Source organism: Apostichopus japonicus, chromosome 3, assembly GCF_037975245.1.
Source record: "Apostichopus japonicus isolate 1M-3 chromosome 3, ASM3797524v1, whole genome shotgun sequence".
Classification (NCBI taxonomy): domain Eukaryota; kingdom Metazoa; phylum Echinodermata; class Holothuroidea; order Aspidochirotida; family Stichopodidae; genus Apostichopus; species Apostichopus japonicus.
The window spans coordinates 110,001-132,713 of NC_092563.1; the positions used below are offsets into that span (position 1 = coordinate 110,001).

The 22,713-nt window shown below is 36.1% G+C and overlaps 2 protein-coding genes across 3 annotated transcripts in view; one reads left to right on the top strand and one right to left on the bottom strand.

The window, feature by feature from the left end:
• The window catches only part of LOC139958658 (acyloxyacyl hydrolase-like), a 25,862-nt gene extending 13,945 nt beyond the window's left edge, over positions 1–11,917 (top strand). The window contains exons 14-19 of the mRNA XM_071955899.1: positions 1,466–1,540; positions 1,989–2,064; positions 3,419–3,634; positions 4,555–4,651; positions 6,924–7,000; positions 7,955–11,917. Of these exons, the coding sequence (XP_071812000.1) occupies positions 1,466–1,540; positions 1,989–2,064; positions 3,419–3,634; positions 4,555–4,651; positions 6,924–7,000; positions 7,955–8,080 (667 nt within the window). The 3' untranslated portion in view covers positions 8,081–11,917. The remainder of the gene's footprint in view (positions 1–1,465; positions 1,541–1,988; positions 2,065–3,418; positions 3,635–4,554; positions 4,652–6,923; positions 7,001–7,954) is intronic.
• A 2-nt stretch (positions 11,918–11,919) lies between these two features.
• LOC139958634 (maestro heat-like repeat-containing protein family member 1) overlaps positions 11,920–22,713 on the bottom strand; it is a 54,656-nt gene continuing 43,862 nt past the window's right edge. For both annotated transcript variants that reach the window (XM_071955857.1, XM_071955865.1), the window contains 7 exons: positions 20,697–20,811; positions 19,683–19,829; positions 19,289–19,477; positions 18,043–18,198; positions 17,494–17,628; positions 16,931–17,099; positions 11,920–16,625 (listed from right to left, as the gene is read on the bottom strand). In XM_071955857.1, the coding sequence (XP_071811958.1) occupies positions 16,543–16,625; positions 16,931–17,099; positions 17,494–17,628; positions 18,043–18,198; positions 19,289–19,477; positions 19,683–19,829; positions 20,697–20,811 (994 nt within the window). In that variant the 3' untranslated portion in view covers positions 11,920–16,542. The remainder of the gene's footprint in view (positions 16,626–16,930; positions 17,100–17,493; positions 17,629–18,042; positions 18,199–19,288; positions 19,478–19,682; positions 19,830–20,696; positions 20,812–22,713) is intronic.

Sequence of the window (22,713 nt, forward strand, 5' to 3'; positions counted from 1 at the left end):
ATTCAAAGTTGAACTGATGATTGTTGGATTGTGTATGAATAAGGTGATGCCTAAAAATTTTTGGTCAAAAGTTAATTAATTACAATTAATCCCCATTGTTTAAAAAAATCTGAGCCTTCACTTTTTGCCAAAGCTCCTTTAATTTGTCTCCCAGTGTCTGCAGTGTTTGTTTACATTTGTGGTTAAGCTCTGCACAGGCTGTTAGTGGAATTAAAGCAGGACTGGGAGTTGTTATTAACTGTTGAACTGTAAGCATGGGAGCCCTATAGCCAATCAGCACTTGCCGATTCTTAGAAGTCTTTGAGCCTGAGGTATGTAGGCAGCTTGTGAAGTTATGACTTGTAGGGAGTGCTTGTTATGTCTGCTAAGGTAGAGGGGAGAAAGTTTAATAGGGTAGGTCAGTGGTATTGTTTGAGAGAGTGGGTAAAATAGGATTTAAAGGGGAAAATAGGAATTATAGCCAGTGGTGTGGCCTGGATTCTGCTAATGGAGGGGGGGGGGGGTATCCCTCACGGGCCCAAAATTGGTTTTGTGGGCCCTACATTTTTCAGCTCGAAAAGGTATGAGCTTCTGCACCATTGGTGCTCTAGTTTGAAGAATTATATTTGTGATGCATTTCAATTCAGACGTAGCTTTTTAAGAAATATAGAAATTTATAATTAGAAATTTATAATACAAATAACAAACCTTTGTCAGTTGAAATCTTGAGCAAAAGTTGTCATAATAGAGAGTGATAAGAAACTAACCCTTTAGATATTACCAAAGTACATCTTGTTGATGATATGTCATATTTTTCCAACTATAATAATAGAAATATTTGTGACTTTGCTCAGCTATTATTTTCATAGATTTTTTTGTGTGCAGTTTGAGAATGTTGTTAAATTACAATAATCTGATTCAATTTCTCACTAGTACTGTGTACTAACAGTATAAACAATGTATTATAACCAAGTGTAGGATTCAATACAGAAGACAGTTGGAAAAAACGTGAATCTTGAATTTTAAAGACATTGTGAAAGTTTGAGTGAAAAAAACAAAAGTATAAATAAGGGGTTAATCAACGGTCTAGCGTGCGTTACTCACAGGATTAATGCACGATCGGGGGATAATGCAAGCGATGCACGAGGGCGGAGCCCGAGTGCATCCAGCGATAGCATTAACACCCGTTACATATAACCAAAGATTTATTAAAGTGATGCCCCGTAATTTTACCGTGCGTTACTCACAGGATTAACCACGGTCAGCTGATCTGAATGGACCAATAGGATTTAGGAATCTTTACTAAGTATGAATGAACAATTTTTGACAGCATTAACTTTTAACATATTTGTTGTTCAGCTCTGGCTTAATTAGTTGAGATTCATCCTTTTTTTCTTTTCTTTATACATTTTTTATTCCAATTGCAAAAATTTAGTTGCTAGTCACTTAAACTCAAAGAGTTTTTCACTATTTACATGATTTTTAGGCTGGCTCGAAATCCAAAGAAGGACCAACCTTTGCTTTTGTTTTACTCTCTTATTGGCAATGATGTATGTAATGGGTAAGTAAGTAGGCCTGTACATCTGTGTATTCTTTGATTGAAAAGCATTGTACAATTCCAGTAATGACACTGATCACATCTATGTTCTACTAACGTAAAGACTTAACACAGTAACGTAAAGACTCTACAGAGCTGATTAATGGACCTTGAAATACCTAGAAAGTCAATGCATAGAGTATTATTGTATTGTGCTGAAATTTACAGGGATGTTGGATGAAATAGTAAGTTGAATAACAGTCTGAGGGATGCACAAGGAAGGTAACATGCACCCCACCTCAATTCATGAATTGAAAAAACTGCTCTTTGTTTAATAAACTGACAGTTCTGGGTGGTCATTTTTGGCCATAGCTTCCAGTAAGCCTGTTCTTCCTCTCATCCAAATTTCAATATTCTTATCCCAGTGTTAATCCATTTTGCATCATATTTTATGTGTTTGCGTACACTACAGCCATGCTGACACTATCAAAGATATGACTTTACCTGAAGATATGAGAAAACGATTTAGAAGTACTTTGCAGTACTTGGTAAGTAGAGACAAGGAAAATATTTAATTAGGAGTCGTTTGAAATACTTGATGAGTGGAGGCAGTGAAAATATTTAATTATGAGTCGTTTGAAATACTTGATGGGTGGAGGCAGTGAAAATATTTAATTATGAGTCGTTTTAAATATTTGATGAGTGGAGGCAGTGAAACATTTAATTAGGAGTCGTTTAAAATACTTGGTGGGTGGAGGCAGTGAAAACATTTAATTAGGAGTCGTTTAAAATACTTGATGGGTGGAGGCAGTGAAAATATTTAATAAGGAGTCGTTTGAAATACTTGATGAGTTGAAGCAGTGAAAATATTTAATTATGAGTCGTTTGAAATACTTGATGGGTGGAGGCAGTGAAAATATTTAATAAGGAGTCGTTTGAAATACTTGATGAGTGGAGGCAATGAAAATATCTAATTAGGAGTCGTTTGAGTGGAGGCAGTGAAAATATTTAATTATGAGTCGTTTGAAATACTTTATGAGTGGAGGCAGTGAAAATATTTAATTATGAGTCGTTTGAAATACTTGATGAGTGGAGGCAGTGAAAATATTTAATTATGAGTCGTTTGAAATACTTGATGGGTGGAGGCAGTGAAAATATTTAATTATGAGTTGTTTGAAATACTTGATGAGTGGAGGCAGTGAAAATATTTGAATTAGGAGTCGTTTGAAATATTTAGTAAGTATTCCTGCAGTCGATAAACACAATCATGTACCTGTCATATCACTAATTTCAATCCTAGGAAGTTTTGAATATCACCTTTTATTTCATGGTAGCTGTAGTTCTTAATATTTTATGCTAGTGCCATCAGATGGGTATACTCAAATTTGCTACAATTTTTTGAGGTAGAGGGAATTTTTTATGACATGGTAATGATCTTGGAAAAGCAACCTAAAGTTGCTTTGTTTTTAATTTCTTCTAAAACAAAATTACTGTATTTCTCCTTCCCATCCTCTCATTTTCATATGCCATTGTAATGTTTGGTAAGAGAGAAAATACATAAAACTGTCAACATTAAGAAAGTGTACAAAATAATAGATAAGAATGCCAAATATCAAGATTTATGTTTATAATTAAAGTATCTCTTCCGCTGTGTTGGATCAAAATAGAATTCTGTGTTGCTGCATTCTCAAAGGACCTTGACTTTTCATATTTCTAGCCCTCAATTATCAGCCTGATAATTGATACATGATACCTCGGCTGTTTTCTTCGGTCCAAGGGTATGACTTAATGCTAGATTTTCAACCAACAACCTTTTTTTCTTTCTTTCTCTCTTTTTTCATGTTGTGGTGAAAATAAATGATGGATGTTAAAGTTTTTATGTTTGTTTGGCTTTTGCTGCAGGATACCCAACTGCCTAAAGGGAGCCATGTGTTTGCTACAGGTCTAGCTGATGGACGTGTTCTGTTTGATACACTCAAAGACAAGATCCATCCGATAGGCGATTGGCGTCAAGACATAACTTACCCAGATATTTACAACTATCTCAACTGCCTGGAGTCATCACCTTGTTCAGGCTGGATGACAACTAATGAGACCCTGAGAAATTTTACCTCTGAGGTATGAATTTATGGACCAAAAAAATCTCTTGACCTAAAATGACAAGAAGAAATTTGAAACCTGAACAAGGATCAAACAATAAGTGTTGAATTCAAAATGTATAAAAGGGTTGACTATTTACCCTTGCAGAATAGAAAACTCTTTTGAGCTAAAATTTTGTATCCTTCTAAGATTAAAATATTAATCCTGCTATGATAAAGATATTGATCCCTCTATGATAACAAATTGATCCCTTCAAAATAGAAATATTAATCACTGTAAAAATTACAAATTTGTTGCACAGGTTTTTTTTTTTTTTTTAAAGCAGACTTTAGTTTGTTTAATGTTGTTACTCTCATAAAGGTGACATAGTACCAGCTAATATTAGACTGTTCCCTTGACTGCTATGATATAAATCATTCTTTCTGAGAATAAAATGGTAATTGGGCAAATCTGAGGTTCTGTGAAAAGAGTGAGTCTTATATTGAAGTTATCCCTATGAGTTTTACCAATGGCCAGTTAGGATATAGGTTATCTCTATGAGTTTTACCAATGGCCAGTTAGGATATAGGTTATCCCTATGAGTTTTACCAATGGCCAGTTAGGATATAGGTTATCTCTATGAGTTTTACCAATGGCCAGTTAGGATATAGGTTATCTCTATGAGTTTTACCAATGGCCAGTTAGGATATAGGTTATCCCTATGAGTTTTACCAATGGCCAGTTAGGATATAGGTTATCCCTATGAGTTTTACCAATGGCCAGTTAGGATATAGGTTATCCCTATGAGTTTTACCAATGGCCAGTTAGGATATAGGTTATTCCTATGAGTTTTACCAATGGCCAGTTAGGATATAGGTTTTTTTTTTTAAACAATCTGATTTTGAGTTACTTAAAACTTGCCATTTTGAATTCAACTTAATTTGAACTTTTCATTTCAGAGAGCTGCTAATTTGAGTAAAGTTGTTCAAGAAGAAGCCAAACTGTTCAAACCAACCAACTTTGATGTACATTACATGGATTACAATATCCAAAGATGTAAGCTACTGATCATATATTGATTTATTTTATCATTCTACTGTGAAATGACAAGTATAAAGCAATCCATATCTTATAGAGAACATTTACTTGTTTATAGTATCAGTAGTCTTTGGCAGTTATGCATTTTTTGATCACATCTTTGAAATTCTACAGTGAACTTAATTAGTAACATTTTGCAAAATGTTATTTCTGATGAATGTTTGACCATGTGACCAGACAGCTGTGGTAATTTTTACTAAATGAATAATTACTTTCTAAATAAGGGTCTCTGTGATGGAGTAGGTAACCTCATTTATTTCTGATGAATGTTTGACCATGTGACCAGACAGCTGTGATGATTTTTACTAAATGAATAATTACTTTCTAAATAAGGGTCTCTGTGGTGGAGTACGAAACCCCCTCAGTATCCCTTCTATGTCAACTGCTGCATTAGACAACGACAACTTAGAGTAGATGTTTGTCACGCCTGCATTGTATTTTAGCATTCCTTGTGGGTGGAAATTTCCACCGGGCAGCCTAGGCCTTTGCTAATTGTTCATTTCTGCTTTCGAGTAATGTATGCAAATTCCAGGAGGTGAACAATGGGGAGACGGGTTCTTCTCGGGTAATGTATGTAGATCCGAGCAAGTGCATAATGGGAAACGGGTCCATCGGAATTCGTAGATTGTGCTTTGGCGGGTAAGGGCAGGGGTCAACTTAAGGTCGCTATATAAGGATTGGGGTGTGGTTGGATGAGGCATTCTGTGTGAGTCTCACCACCGTCCGGTCTTCGCCGTCTTATTCCTCGGCTTCTGTGTGTTAGCCGTTATCCAGGCTTCTTTGTATGAGCCTAGGCTTCTTTGTATGAGCCTAAAGACTGGGAACGTTGATATTTTGTGGCGTTGCGTTTTAGCCTAAGCCATATCAGCGTATCCTGAGGATTACTGTGTGTATCCGTTCTTGTCTTATTCGACGAAATCATTTTGGACACATTTCTGTGTATATGTACACCGCAAAGGGCCGTTTTACTGTGTGTTACGTCCCTGGCCGTTTGACCAAGTTAATCCGGGATTTACTAATAGGACGATCCCGTAAGTTGATTTTTTGTCCGTATTACGCATTTAATTGGTATCTGTATTGTTGATGGCACAGTAGGGTTTGTGGAGAAATTAATGTATTGTATTTCAAAGAGTCCTCGATCTATGGCTCGCAATTCAGTCAGTTTGTTAAAATGTTTATCCATGCTTAGGCATACGAATTTGTAATTGTTTAGGGTCAAATGCGTTTAAAGCATTTAAGGTATTTTTAGGTCGTATAAGTGTGTGCGAATTATAAGTTCGCCTTATTGCCTTTGGTTGGGTTGATTGATTTTGTAGATTATCATATGTAGTGGAACGGGTAGTTATCGCCAATTTGAGGGCGTTCTAACCATGTTCTGTTTCCAAACATCGGGCTGCCGCCATTTTGTTATTGTGATATATAGTATCGAGTAGCTATTATGTGTTTCATGGTAAGGGTTGAACCGGAGGTTCTTGGTATTATTTGGTAAATAGTGACACCATATTGGTTGTGTGTTGCTTGCTGACTTTACGTCAGATAGGGGCTCTTGACGTCATAGTTTGACAATATTCGTTGGTATAGATATAAGTATAGCCATGTGTTTGCCATTTGGCGCATGCCTGAGAGAAGTTTTGTTGTGTTTTTGTCATATAGGGTTGCAGTGTTGGGGCCCGACGGCTACGCTGGTGTGAGGGGCTCGCCGTACCGTCTGGAGCTTCCTGCAGGGTACCAGCCGGAAGAAATCTAGCGATAGAGAAGAAATCTAAGCGATAGAGAAGAAATCTAAGCGATAGAGAAGAAGTCTAAGCGATAGGGAAGAATTAAGCGATAGGGTAGATCCTTAGTAGAGTTATTTGGAAGGGTTGGTCGGGTTAGCGAATGCGTGTGTATTTTTGTGTTGGGTATTTATATGTTTCTTTTGTCGAGACCAAAAAGTCATTGGTCGAGTTGTAAATAAATTATATGTTTCATTTCGCAAAATTCTTGGTGGTCTGTCATTTATTTATGTCATTCGTCTCGGGTGTCGAACGCTAAGCAGATTGAGACGTGTCCAGGTGGGGGATTACTCCTTTACTTGTGACAATGTTTTAAATTACTAACAGTTAACATTCTTTCATGTGACAGGTTTCTAAGTTTACTGATAAGAGTATCTATTAAACATTTTAGAAACACATGATTATTGCAAAAGATGAAGTTAAACACAGTGTTCTTCATTGTCTGTTTCCTACAGTGATACAAATGTGGACATCTACAGGAGGTAAAGCAGCTGATATAATTGAACCAGTTGATGGATTTCATCCAAGCCAGGTAGTACAAAAACTAGGCATATAATAGGTTCATGTTATCTCTTTTCTTGCTTTCAAAATACTATGATCGGAATGAGTGGCAAGGACACAGTGTACTAATGATCAGAAGTCCATTGATTTTCCATTTGATCACAAATCCTAGTCATAGCAGCCCAATATGATTTGAGGGCTGTAACAACTCACCCGAAAAAAATAACCAAAATCTTTCGCACGCTCATTTGACCACAAAACCCTCCTACTCATAGGCCTAGGAGCCCAATTTGTTTTGGGGGGCTGTAACGACTTGCCCGAATAAAATAACCAAAAATTTTCGCGAGCTCATTTGACCACAGCAGCCTCCTAGTCATAGGAGCCCAATTTGATTTGGGGGGGGGGGGGGCTGTAACAACTTGCCCGAAAAAATAACCATGCACGTTCAACATCTTCATGTACATATCTTGTAAGTATGCATCAGTTATTACATTGCATGCCAATTACATACAATCATTGGCCGTGTAATTACCCTTCCATATTGGTTATAATTTTTGGGGGAGGCGTTACAATAATAATGATAATAATATCAGTTTAACCATTGAAAAACACATTGCAATTTATTTTGCTCTCAGTAGGTGCCTGAAAACTTCTCAGCATATTGCCCGAATTTTCACAGCCCTCCCCCCCCCCCTACGCTCCTAGTATCAACACTTACATAACAATGAACCTGCATGGACTAACAAGTTTTACATATAAGAATTGATGTTAAAGTTGCAGTCCATTTATCAACTAGTTTCATCATCATGTTTTGGACAAAGAGATGTGAATTAAACATTCCACAGAACTTATTTCACTAGAATCAATGTGGATGAATCTAAATAGAATAAAATATGAAATACAGATATGGGAATACAGGAATTTATCATTGGATTTTAAGAGAATTTTTCATCTAAATGATTATCTTGTTTTTTTTGTACAACAGGTTGCAAACTTCTTGTTGGCAGAATATTATTGGGAGGAGATGAACAAGTTAGTCCCTGGTCTCTTCAGAAAGAATCCACACAATGCTGAAATCAAGAAACTATTTGGAGATCAAGGAGGATACTAAACCACCTTATATATCACAGATGTAAAGAAAAAGAATTATAAACAACTTCCTAACATCAGTTCTTGCCAATGAGCATATTTACAGAGTGTAAATAATTCCAACTGTGAAATAAATACAATGGGTTTTGGGTGCAAGTTAGAAAATGTTTATGCTTGATTTTATAGTATGTATTATTTTGTAAGATTTCTAGAGTCACCCTACATTCGATAGATATAAGTCAAAGTAGGCTAAGAGATGCAACTATTTTGTATGTGATGATATAAATGTCAAATGGAATTCACATTGTTCTATATACATGGTAGTTTAGGAGGGAGTGGGAGGGGGGGGGGGGGTAATCAAACTTACTATTCCTCCTTCCACCAACTGTACTATACATGTGCATTATACAATACTAATTTCATTGCCAGTCCACCAATCGTAGCTTTCACTAAATCATCTAAAAAACTACTGCAATTGAACAATTGAAGCACAACAGTAGATATTAATTTTAATCCAAGATTCTAGAAGTGAAATACATTTAAGGTTTGACATTTTTGTACCATTGTTAGCTTTGGAAATTCTGTATGATAACCTATTTCTTCAAACTTTTAAATCCTTTTACCAAACTTTTAAACCGTTTTTACCAAATTTGTAAACCACTTCAAACTTTTACAAGAAATAGTAGTAAATGCAAGCACTTAGAAAAATTGCTTGTTTAGTGAGAGTTTGCTGTTTACAACTACAAAACCATTTGAACTTTGAAATATTGCCAAAATGGTGTTGCTGAAGAAGTTTTATGGTTGTTACTATTCTACCAGTACTCTGTTGAATGCCAATTGAATTTACCAGATAGCATCATGCAACTTGCATCATGCAGATAGCAACTATACAACAGTATATGCATGTTTTATGGTGAACTGGTTGGTACAAGAAATTGTAATTTTTGGTTCCTTGCTTTAGCAAAAGGAACCTATGTAGTCAGGTTGGCGTGTGTGTGTGTGTGCATCTGTGACACTTTCTTGGGTACGCTCTATCTCAATAAGGGAAAGTTGGATTGAGGCCAAACTTGGACTATAGATCCGCCATATGGAGAAGGTGTGCCCTATTGTTTTTGGTGCCCACAAAGGTCACCAAAGGTCAGTTATGGTCCAAAAACCGAACATATTAAAACTGCAATAACTCCCAGTGCCAATGTGCGACAAGGTTGATATTTTGGGAAAAGTTGTGAACTGGTTAGGGGAACATTTTCAAACTTAATGGTCATGTGATCCGAGGTCACCAAAGGTCAATTAATGATAATAAACTAGTATTTTTGCGATAACTTGAGAACGATATGTCCGTTAGGGTTGGGAGTTGCTTCAATGTTATCCAATTGTCGACCCGCATCTGGGTGACCCTTGACCTCAATTTGACCTCGACCTCAATTTGACCTCTGGTGACCTTTACGTGTTTTGGGGGATTTGTACAGTTTTGATGCTATTTTCAGATGTCAAAGGTACCTTCTGATCATAAATGTCAATGGGTTGACCCCGTGTGACCTTTATGTGCAAAGTTATATGGGGTCAAAGTTTTTCGGTCGGAGTTAGGATGGATGTACAGACTTGTCGTTTTGTTTTTTGGAATCAGGAGATTAAACTTCATCTGAAACCAAGGTCAAAGGTCACATTAGAAAAAATTTGCTTATTTTGGGAGGAAACGAGCAAACAAGGAAATGTTTGGTTTTGATGCTAGATTTGGATATCAAAGGTACCTTCCGATCAAAAATGTCAATTGGTTGACCCCCGTGTGACCTTCGTGTGCGAAGTTATACGAGGTCAAAGTTAATTTTCAGACATTTAATGCAACAACTCCCAGTTCCAAGGTGTGACATGGTTGATATTTTTGGACAAGTTGCAAATGGTATAGGTAAATATTTTCAAACATAACGGTCATGTGATCCGAGGTCACCAAAGGTCAATTAATGTTAAAAAACTAGTATTTTGGGGGCAGAAAATGGGAAAAGAAAAAATGTTTGAATTTGTATAGTTTGATGCTCTAATTTAGGTCTCATCAATCAAAAATGTCAATAAGTTGACCCAAGGTGACCTTTGTATATGTTAAGTTATATGAGGTCAAAGTTAATTTTCAGACATTTAGTGTAATAACTCCCAGTGCCAAGGTGTTACACGGTTGATATTGTGAGACAAGTTGCAAATGGTATAGGGGAATATTTTCAAACTTAAGGGTCATGTGATCCGAGGTCACCAAAGGTCAATTAATGATAAAAAACTAGTATTTTTGCGATAACTTGAGAACAAATTGTCCGTTAGGGTTGGGAGTTGCTTCAATGTAATCCAATTGTCGACCCGCATCTGGGTGACCCTTGACCTCAATTTGACCGCTGGTGACCTTTTCGTGTTTTGTGGATTTTTACAGTTTCGATGCTATTTTCAGATGTTAAAGGTACCTTCTGATCATAAATGTCAATAAGTTGACCCCATGTGACCTTTGTGTGCGAAGTTATAATAGGTCAAAGTTAATTTTCAGACATTTAATGCAATAACTCCCAGTTGCAAGTTGTGACAAGGTTGATATTTTTGGAGTAGTTGCAAATGGTATAGGGGAATATTTTCAAACTTAACGGTCATGTGGTACAAGGTCACCAAAGGTCAATTAATGATAAAAAACTAGTATTTTTGCGATAACTTGAGAACAAATTGTCTGTTAGGGTTGGGAGTTGCTTCAATGTAATCCAATTGTCGACCAGCATCTGGGTGACCCTTGACCTCAATTTGACCTCTGGTGACCTTTTCATGGTTTGTGGATTTTTACAGTTTCGATGCTATTTTCAGATGTTAAAGGTACCTTTTGATCATAAATGTCAATGGTTTGACCCCCATGTGACCTTCGTGTGCGAAGTAATAATAGGTCAAAGTTAATTTTCAGACATTTAATGCAATAACTCCCAGTGCCAAGGTGTGACAAGGTTAATTTTTTGGGACAAGTTGCAAATGGTATAGGGGAATATTTTCAAACTTAACGGTCATGTGGTCCAACGTCACCAAAGGTCAGCTAATGTTAAAAAAGTAGTATTTTGGGGGGAGAAAATGGGCAAAGAAAATATGTTTGAATTTTTACAGTCATGCTCTATTTAGGTCTCACCGATCAAAAATGTCAATTGGTTGACCTCCGAGTGACCTTTGTGTGTGAAGTTATGTATACAAGTTCAAAGTTAATTTTTTGAAATTTAATGCAATTAAATCTCAATGCCAAGGTGTGACATCCATGGTTGATATTTTGGGACAAGTTGTGAACGGAGTGGTGGAACATTTTGAAACTTAAAGGTCATGTCATCTGAGGTCACCAATGTTATCATATCTGTTGACACGCTTGTAGGTCTCTTATATTTCTTACATTTTCGACGCCATATTTAGATCTCAAAAGTGCCTTTTGATCCAAAATCCGATCACATTTTGTGATATAGTGTTGGTTACTTTATGGGAACATGTAGGACCACAATTACTTGGACTATTTGAGCCCAATCTTGCTTGATAATATTATGTGTATTGTCATATACCCCAAGCAAGGAACCACAGTGCCCTTGGGCTCTTGTTACAGAAGTTAATCTATTGTCAATATATAGATGAAATTTGTAGGAAAGAAGTTAGTGGTCGATTTATCCGCTGTGAGAACTCTTTATATTTTTAAAATGATGCTTGTTGAAAATCCTAATCAAAAGGTAGGAATATCATGATTCTGTACATTGGTATGTACAAAATCATTGTAAAGCATATTGTTGCATGATAATTAACAAAAGTATTTTGCCCTTCTATGTGGACATCATGATTGAATGTCTAATAAAATAGAAAACATAAAATATGTACAACCGTCATTAGTTTGTATTTTATTGTCTTGATTGGCAAGCAACAATGATTGATTAATCTTACTCAAATACAATTTATTATCTTGACAAATTTAGTGAGAATTCACACAAACTCAAATTACAATTTTGATAATCAGCTCAATATTCTCATATTTTCTGATAGTCTAGACTAGTATAGTTCTATTTAAAATTTTACATGGATGCATCTTGTATAATTTACCTCCTCTGAGAAAAGCTGTAACATAGCATGCTTCAACTCCTCCCCTTCCCCTCACCCCCCTCACCCCCCCCCCATTCATCACTGGAAAAGAAATACACACAAGAAGAAAAGTTACACATGTTACAATTGGAGTATGACATGTTATTATATTCAATACCTTGATAAAGTCTGTTATTCAATTGGAAAGCGAAATACCACAATATTCCTTAAATGCTATAATGGGAGATGTGTATAGGACTTATCTACTGTCATGTTATCTACTGACATGTCATGATAGGGAGAACATTTTACTATGAGTTTTTAAGTGGTAAAGGTTAATTTATACTGGTAGCTATCATCCCCATATTATGAAATACTAGTATATATTTCTAGAGCAGATTTCTCATCTTGAAACAAAACTAACTGCTCTAAAGGAAATGTATAGTGCCAAAAATAAAATACTAAAATGCATGGCCATGTTTTAACACAGAAATATCTATATCTATATATTTTTTTATTATATGTAATCACAGCTTGCACTGTGCTCTAAAAGGCAGGCCTGCTTCTAATTTTGGTACTATCAAGTAAACAGTATTTTCTTTCTTTTTCTATGTCCCATGCAGCCTAAACTGACTCAACCCTTGACTGCTTTTTACAATCTTATGTCTGACATGTTTTTTTTCTGAGCAAAAGTTCTCCAGGACCCAGGTCTGTCTTATCCAGAACCTGAAAGTTTGTTGTATGTGATGTTGCTCTAATGGGCACTATGCTAAATGAAACTAAAATGATTTAATACCAGTTTGAATCATTCTTTTACAGAAATAAAAATATGATGCAAAGATAATTGCTTGATAAACCAAATTTTGGACTATGCAACTTTAATTTTTTTTGTAATGATGGCCAAAAAAAAAATGGTTATAATGGTGGTGGTTATTTCATGCAGTATTACCATGGTTGCAAACTATATCTTTACAAAATTGTTAGTTAATATGGTCCAAATGGTATTAACAATAATAAACAAACGAAAAATAGACAAAAAATAGAAAGAGGTCTGGAATACTCAATTCCTTAATAAAAATAAGAAAATATCCAAGGTATAATCACAGCATTTTTTACGCTTACTCTTTTCAAAGTTTATTTGGCATATTGCTACCCTGTTTGATATTCCTATTCAAATAGTGTGCTTAAAGCAGCACTCCGCAATAACAGTCTTTCGGCTTCATCAGAATAAGCAAGTTTGTATGCCACTCAGTGAAACTGAGGAACCTAGCCAACAGCAAATTGATGTTTCTTATTGTGGCTTAAAATTCATAACATGTATGTAAAGACAATATTACATTTCAATAACAAGAACAGCTGTTCAGTGTGCCTCAGTCAGTCAGTCAGTCAGTCAGTCAAACCAATGTAGCCCTTCAGTTATCACAAAGATCAAGTACATGTTTCACATTACCTTAAATCTCTTGGCTGTGGGTAAGGGGCCGGCATTACAAGAGTCAATTTAATCAATGGTCGACCAATAAGAACTCTGCCACATTTTTGCAATCAAAAAGGTGTAACAATTTTGTAGAGAGGGCCACTGTTTGTTTGGCTCACAAGAGAACTTAATCTCCTGGATCCCTATTCAATGCTGTTACCTGATTGGTGTGCTTTACCTATGACAGACAGGAGGGAAACTAGTTAGTGTCACATCAATTTCCAAGGCTAGGGTAGCTTTTGACATCTGATGATCAATGGTACACACTTCATATTCAAGAATGAGTCTTAACTTGCAGTCTGAGAGATTGCTTATTTCACATTCTGACAGTGAGGCAATGGTCATTAAACTCACATACTTTCAGAAGTTTCTCACCAAACTTCCGTGAGGAGTTTCTCAAAAAAGCTTAAAAACTTCTGCATTAATGTGGTCGTTGAGATGATGCACTGTTGACATATACAAAAATACTGTGAGCTCATTACCAACTCAAAGCAACAATAAAAGTCAACAATGTTGTCAAGTCCCAATTCCTTCACATCTTATAGTTAACACACCTGGTGCACATTATTTAAACCAGTTCTACTAAAGGTTGAAATACTACTGACTACACTTCCAATATGTCTTTAGTTTGTAGTTCACCAGCAGCTCTGAGTAAAAACACATAAGTTCAATAGGTAAAGTAAAAAATAACCATCTATAAGTTTCATACGGTTGACTGTAAGTTCTTATCTAACACTTTTCTGATAAAGAATAAAACAATGTTACTTTAAACATGCTTTTTATTCTCTTTTATATTGACCGTATTACCTACTAATCAGATATAGAGTCATAGTTCTTTCTGGCATTTTTTTAAATCACAATATTGAAATAAATGAAGAGTGACAAAATATGAAATGAATCTATATTGAAATAAACACTGAACTCAACATATTATTGTAAGTAATGAAATTCAGTCTGTAATAGGAAAAAACTGGAACACCAAAGGAAAATAAGTTGTGATGAAAGACTGCGTATAATAATTTCACTAATATATCTGTGTAAACAAAATTGTATTTAATAACTCATAAATTCTTCTTTAAACTTAATGATATGGTTAAATACAAAATAAGAAGAAAAATAATAATAACAATGATGGGTCAGTCCTGGCAGAAAACAATAGAATCATCTACTAAGTGTACCATGGTTGCAAATATCAAAGTCTAATGATGTGACTATAATGCTGTATTGTCTGGGATTCTTAATCAGACACTGCATGGGGGCACACTGGTGATTGTGTGTAGCATAAGCCCTCAGGTTTCTGCAGCACTAGCTGAGTAAACTCCCAGATAGCATGCATGTTAAAGTCATATAGCTTGCCGCTGGAATTTCTCTTTCATTTCACCTAATACTTAAATGTAAAATCCGAAAGACAAACAAAGGTACATTAATGAACCGTAATAGTAAACAGAGTTAAAGTGCATAAGGAAGCATACCTACTTTAATAGGTTGAATAATTCTATTATCATTCTCATCTTGGGGCACCTCATGTTTGTTTCATAACTATACACAGACATCCTTGTTACCAGTCAGAAATCAAAACCAGACAGTTAATAATAAAAATGTTTTGAAATTTGCTTCTAGAATCTTAGAAATGTCCTATTCTGACAGTTTGGCATTGTGACCATCCTTTTAATGAGTTCCATTGAACCTGTCAAATTGTTCAATTTTCACTCCACAAACCAAAATCCAATCCCATAGCATAAACAGTACAAGTGGCAAAACTCCATTAAAGGCTTGAGGAGAACCAAGGCCAAGCAGAGACAGTACATGTATGCAAGCTCCATCACATAGACAATATGTCTAGGCTCAATAGCACAATCATGTCACTGTGCTCCATAGATTAGACAGTAGTCACAACGATAACAGTGTCCAACAATCAACGATAACGACAACGATCACAGTGTCCAAGCTCTATAGCATACACAGTATATGTCTTCAAACTCTACAGCACACTAGACATAACTTATGACAAAGGTTCATAAAGTAGCAGAGACAATCAATGCAACAAAGTCTACAGCATGACAGCCAAGTTCTTTACCATATACATGACACATGGAGAGCTCTTGCACAGAGTCCATGGAAAAGCTCTAGTATAGAGTACACATGGAGAGCTCTTGCACAGAGTCCATGGCAAAGCTCCAGTATAGAGTACACATGGAGAGCTCTTGCACAGAGTCCATGGAAAAGCTCCAGTATAGAGTACACATGGAGAGCTCTTGCACAGAGTCAATGGAAAAGCTCCAGTATAGAGTACATATGAAGTAGCTTTAAACACAACTTTGAGTACACTGTGGTAAAGCTTTATGACATAGAAAACACACACAGACAAGTACCAATGATACGATGCAGTCAATAACTGAACACATAGGCCAATAATGTTAATATAAACATGGACCAGTTCCACATACAGCTATATCATGATAAATTTCTTAGTGTTATGGCAATCTTTGAAAATGTTTACTGGTTCTTGTCATGTCATCCCATTTAAGCACAGAGTTGAAATGATTCTAGGAGCAGTATTCCCATCACTTTTCAAATCACAAATTTCACAACACGTGAGAAACACAAACACTTGAGTTACAAGAAGCTGTTTGCGTAGGTTTGTTATTCATGCTATTCACTGTGTAAGCACATTCCACACTTATGACACAATATTAAGACAGTGATTTTTAAAGGCAGAACACCTAATAAAGTATAAGAGACCTTCATTATATGATGTCTCACCAATTTACACCTATAAATACAAAGTGAATTAGTTCATTCAAGCTAAACAAAATGACATTACAAAGCTGTGTACTATCAATACTGGCTGTTACACAAAGTACCTTGTAACATGTATAAGCTGGAAATCTGGCATGATATCATAGCTTTGAAAATTCCACTTACAATGATGAATATTTAACATGTATTTAATATTCATATAACAGACTGATTGCTTCAGCAGCTTTCTGTCTGACCTCTGGAGCTGGATCCTTTAATAGCTGAATCAGTGCTGAGGGGGGAAAATGTGGAAATGGAATATTTAAGATTTAGACAAGTGTGAATCACACATACAAAATGTGATAAAAAAAAAATAGACATGGAAATTAACTGAATATGATAGTTTGATTTTAAGTAAAATGCCTGCCGTACACTCAACATTCCAGTCTTTGCAAGTTGAATTTCCTACAAGGATCATTTATATGCTGAGCCATATTTCCATTTTAAGTTGGGACCCCTGAACAACACAGTGTGAGGACAGAGGACTATCTATCTTAAGCTATAGTGAACTCAGAATCCGTAAAGTCTAGGGCTCACCTCCACAAACATGGTCCTTGCTGATCAACGTGTGGTGATCCTTTGGTAGGTTACCCAGAAGAAACCCAGCAAACATGGCTGCATTTCCTCGTATCATCACCCAAGAGCTTCTAAAGAATGAAACATTCCCCATCACGTAAAAGTTGACTTTAGATTGGATGTCAGTGATCTGCAAAAAGAACCAAAAAACATTGTATAAATGGTAAAAGAAAAGAATATCATTGGGAGAGATACTATGATAAAAGTCATGTTTGTATTATATAATAATGGAAGTCACTCTAATACCGAAATAAGAAATGTTTGGTACACTTCTATAAGAACAGTCATGTTTGTATTATATAATAATGGAAGTTAGTCCCCCTATAAAGAGATGTAATACCGAAATAAGAAATGTTTAAGAAATAAGGATTGTTCACTCCAACCCCACCCCCCCCCCCCCACAACCTCCTGAAGCATACCTCTCAACTCTGCTACTTCCTCCATGTACATAAAGAAATAAGGGAGATAGAAGCCACCCTTACTAGCAGCACTTATTAGCTGACAGGATAGCTTAGAATACTCACTATAATTTTGGAGAGGTCATACATGAATTCTCCATAACTAATATCTTTATCATCTATTAAGTACTGCTGGAACATCTTATTCATTGCAGAGGAGGAAAGCAATGGACCAAACTGCCTCAGAGCAAATTTACATGACTGAAAAAAAAATAGCATTTACAAGTAAATGAAAGAATTCAATTGTACTATGATTGACACATAAAAACTTGATGTGAACTTCTTGATCTTATGACCAATGAAGGTACGAAGGAAAGGTCTGGAGATTTTCCCAATTTTGTTCAACAGATATCGCCAATTTCTTGTATGCAGGTAAAAGCGTTTAATATGAGCAAAGCACTCCACACAAAAATCAGCACCTCATAATAGTGACAGGTATTGAAATATTAATTTATAAGTTTATCTCTGATTAGTTGGAATTAACATCAACCATTGCAAGGGACCAATGGGAATTAATGTTAATTTTCCTTATAGGTAATACTGAATGGTAAAGGGAACTTAACAGTCAAGGGGGAGGGGAATGTGGGGAGGGGAGGGGACAATTCCTGCTCTTACCTTCTTCACTTCTTCATCTTCATCATTGAGGTGTAACAAAATGCTGACAAAGTTGGTGTGAATCTGCTCCAAGAATGGCTCCTTAGATGGTCCGTCTCCAAACCGGCTGAGGTTACCAAACAGTTGGAATGCAGCTGCACGAACTGCCCCCTTCTCCTGGAGAGGAAAGAAATAAAAGGTTATTTTGTGAGTTATTTAATTGATATTTGGTATGAAAGAGCTTGTAGATAATATGGGTAATCACTGAGAAAAATCCTCCTAAATTTACCCAAAAAAATGCAGGTTACTCAACCAAGAAACTGATGAATCCATTTGATCCTGAGCAGTTTGTTGCCCAAAAACATTGCAAAAGTAATCACCATATAAAATAACAAAACTCGTTTCTTTCTCCATTTTAGTCTTAATTTATTATTTGAAATGCAACTTGATAGTCAATCTGATCAACTGCATGTTCATGAGATTTAGGTACATGAATATTACTGACAAATTTAACATCCAGATCATAGATATATAACTGCTGCTGTAACTTGGAAACTTAACAGACTGATCTTAAAATGACAAAACAACATCCTAAGTAAAATGAGCTGATCAACCATCTTACATCTCTTTTTCAACAATTCCGAAATGAAATTGTGTAATATTTGCTTTTCATTATAGCGCTTTATACCAGCGATAGGTCTCAAAGCGCTTTAGAGACGTTACATTACCCCTGGTCAATGATAACCTGTCCCAGAGACAATCCCTCCAGTCGGCAGCAGTTGTATACTGCGCCCAATTACAAGTTACCTGACAGGTACCCATTTAACCCCTGGGTGGAGAGAGGCAAGTGAGATAAAGCATCTTGCTCAAGGACACAACATAATGAACTAGACAGGAATCGAACCAGCAATCCTTGGATCATGAGTCCGACGCCTTAGCCAATTGGCCACCACGCTCTCTAGATGGGTAACCTCTGTATACACTGCAATCGGCGAAACCACAGTAACTAGAACTAGACAGGAATCGAACCAGCAATCCTTGGATCACGAGTCCGAAGTCTTAGCCAATTGGCCACCACGCTCTCTAGATGGGTAACCTCTGTATACACTACAATCAGCAAAATCACAGTAACATTACCATCTGCAGTCAGAGACTGCAGCTTGACAAGTTTCACAGGACTAGACAGCACCGATACGATGGAAACCTCTTTTCATTTTGCTGGGAATTCTCACAAGAAAACTTTGCCAAAGACCAAGATAACACAAACCTTTTCAAAACACGGCCGTATCCTGAGTGCAATGTTGACTAGGATGGGTCTGACGTTGCTCTCTGCGATTTCTTTCAGTATTTTAGAGAGGCCAGACATTGATTCTAGAGTGATATCATCTTCAGGATCTTCCTTGTCATCCATACCAGCCATCATAGCTGACAAGACCGTAGTACAATACTTCTGCACCTGAAAATAAACAACAACCAGAAAAAATAATAATAATCACACAATTTCAAGCACTTGCTTCTATTTTCACATTTTTCATTACTTTTATTAAAATCCTATAATGACAAAAAAGGTCACTTAAGTAACTTAAGAATAACTACAGAATAATCTTCAATTCACAGTTAACACATAATCCCAAAGGACTGATTTGGCATCTGTGACTAACCAAGCTAGAGCCCAGGCTAGAAATATTTCCTAACCCTCTGACACAGAGCATCCTGACTTCATGAGAGCTGTCCACCATCCTTCCCAGTAGGTTGTTCATGATAACTTCAACTTGTGTTAAGTCTCCTGCACATCTCTGATTGACAAGCTGTACATAGGAGAAAAAAAGTACATTAAAATTACTGCTATAGCATTACTTCATATCCCTTTTAAAAGTGGTGAACAAATGATGTCTTGAATTGGTCTTGATGGACAAGCTTCAACATTTGAGTCATTTAATGAAGCACTTGATATTCAACCTGAATATTTGAACTATACAGTAAAGCACTTTAACAACATTACTACACTTTGTCCTCATGATTACTGAACTATTTAAAATGCACGATACTGCTACAGATAGTTCTAGTAATACCTCTACAATTGATATTTAACCTGAATATTTGAACTATACAGTAAAGCAATTTATCAACATTACTACACTTTGTCCTCATGCTTACTGAACTATTGAACTACATAACAAAATGCACGATACTGCTACAGATAGTTCTAGTAATACCTCTACAATTGCACTGTACAACCAAACCCTAAACAACAGGACGATTCGGCTCATTTAAAAACTGACCTGTGTAATTAAAAACATTGTTTACAAATTGTTTACAAATGTTCCTCATTCCGACTGGACAATTGCACAGTTTAGTGAAACGTTTGATACATCGACCTCATCATAACTGAGTATTTTACTTTAAAAGGTTCCTTTACAAAGCTATACCTGATGTAGACATGAAGCATACCTTGCTACACACGAAACCCACAATTCATTATGTAACACCATAAATGGCCAAGGCATGAAAAATACTCAAACAAAACATTCTCACAATGGAAAAAAAAATCAGTTGTAGAGAAATGTTACAGTGTTTGCATGTGGTCGTCCATCTTATCATTCCTGTTAACAACATATTTACAAGAGTCTCTGTTGACATGGTGATGGACATCACCTGAAATTTCTGAGACTAACCTCTGCTAGAAATCCTGCAACGACCACCCTCTGAGGATCATATAAGTTACTCAGAGTTGGAGTCAGACAGGACACGAGACGGGCCATGTAATCTCCTTTGTGATCTGTAATGCCCCTGTGAAGATGGAAAGAGGAAGAATTAATGAGAACACTGAGACTTCCTAACTCATAAACAATCATCACAGGAAAAGTGGAGAAATAAATCTGAAGAATGAAGCTTATATCATGAAATACTTTCAGGAGAAATCACCTCTCTTTGAAAAGAAGCTGAATGACTGATCTTAATTCTCAACACTAGAACTTATAAGCTAAAATCATTGCATGTACATAAGTCCATACTCAGCATGTCACTTATAAGCTAATTCATTGCATGTACATAAGTCCATACTCAGCATGTCACTTATAAGCTAATTCATTGCATGTACATAAGTCCATACTCAGCATGTCACTTATAAGCTAATTCATTGCATGTACATTAGTCCATACTAAGCATGTCACTTATAAGCTAATTCATTGCATATACATAACTCCATACTAAGCATGTCACTTATAAGCTAATTCATTGCATGTACATAAGTCCATACTCAGCATGTCACTTTTAAGCTAATTCATTGCATGTACATAAGTCCATACTCAGCATGTCACTTATAAGCTAATTCACTGCATGTAAATAAGTCCATACTCAGCATGTCACTTATAAGCTAAAATCATTGCATGTACATAAGTCCATACTCAGCATGTCACTAATAAGCTAAAATCATTGCATGTACATAAGTCCATACTCAGCATGTCACTTATAAGCTAAAATCATTGCATGTAAATAAGTCCATACTCAGCATGTAACTTATAAGCTAAAATCATTACATGTAAATAAGTCCATACTCAGCATGTCACTTATAAGCTAAAATCATTGCATGTACATAACTCCATACTCAGCATGTCACTTATAAGCTAATTCATTGCATGTAAATAAGTCCATACTCAGCATGTAACTTATAAGCTAAAATCATTACATGTAAATAAGTCCATACTCAGCATGTCACTTATAAGCTAAAATCATTGCATGTAAATAAGTCCATACTCAGCATGTCACTTATAAGCTAATTCATTTCATGTACATAAGTCCATACTCAGCATGTCACTTATAAGCTAATTCATTGCATGTAAATAAGTCCATACTCAGCATGTCACTTATAAGCTAATTCATTGCATGTACATAAGTCCATACTCAGCATGTCACTTATAAGCTAATTCATTGCATGTAAATAAGTCCATACTCAGCATGTCACTTATAAGCTAATTCATTGCATGTACATCAGTCCATACTCAGCATGTCACTTATAAGCTAATTCATTGCATGTACATAAGTCCATACTAAGCATGTCACTTATAAGCTAATTCATTGCATGTAAATAAGTCCATACTCAGCATGTCACTTATAAGCTAATTCATTGCATGTACATAAGTCCATACTAAGCATGTCACTTATAAGCTAATTCATTGCATGTACATAAGTCCATACTCAGCATGTCACTTGTAAGCTAAAATCATTGCATGTACATAACTCCATACTCAGCATGTCACTTTTAAGCTAAAAGCTTCATCTGCCTCAAAAAACACCACAGGCTTAAAAATAACCCATTCAGTCCTTCAAACCCTGACAGGATAACAAGAGAAAACCATCACCTATATCCACAGCCTACCTCGGAGCCTGGTACATAGAATATAACTGCATAATTACTCTTGCAACACAAACCCACTGCCCATTTTGGCAGCTATAACCTGCACATGTTCATACAGCCTACCACAGAATGTTTCCTCAAGCAACACAAAACAACTGCCCGATTCTGACAGCCTACCACATAATGTTTTCTCAAGCAACACAAAACAACTGCCCGATTCTGACAGCCATAACTTTGGAAAGAAGTGTGATGGTCATGTATAAACTCAGAATAATAAAACATTACTTGAAATATGGAACACAAAAAGCAGAAAATTGTCAACAAATTGAGTCTAA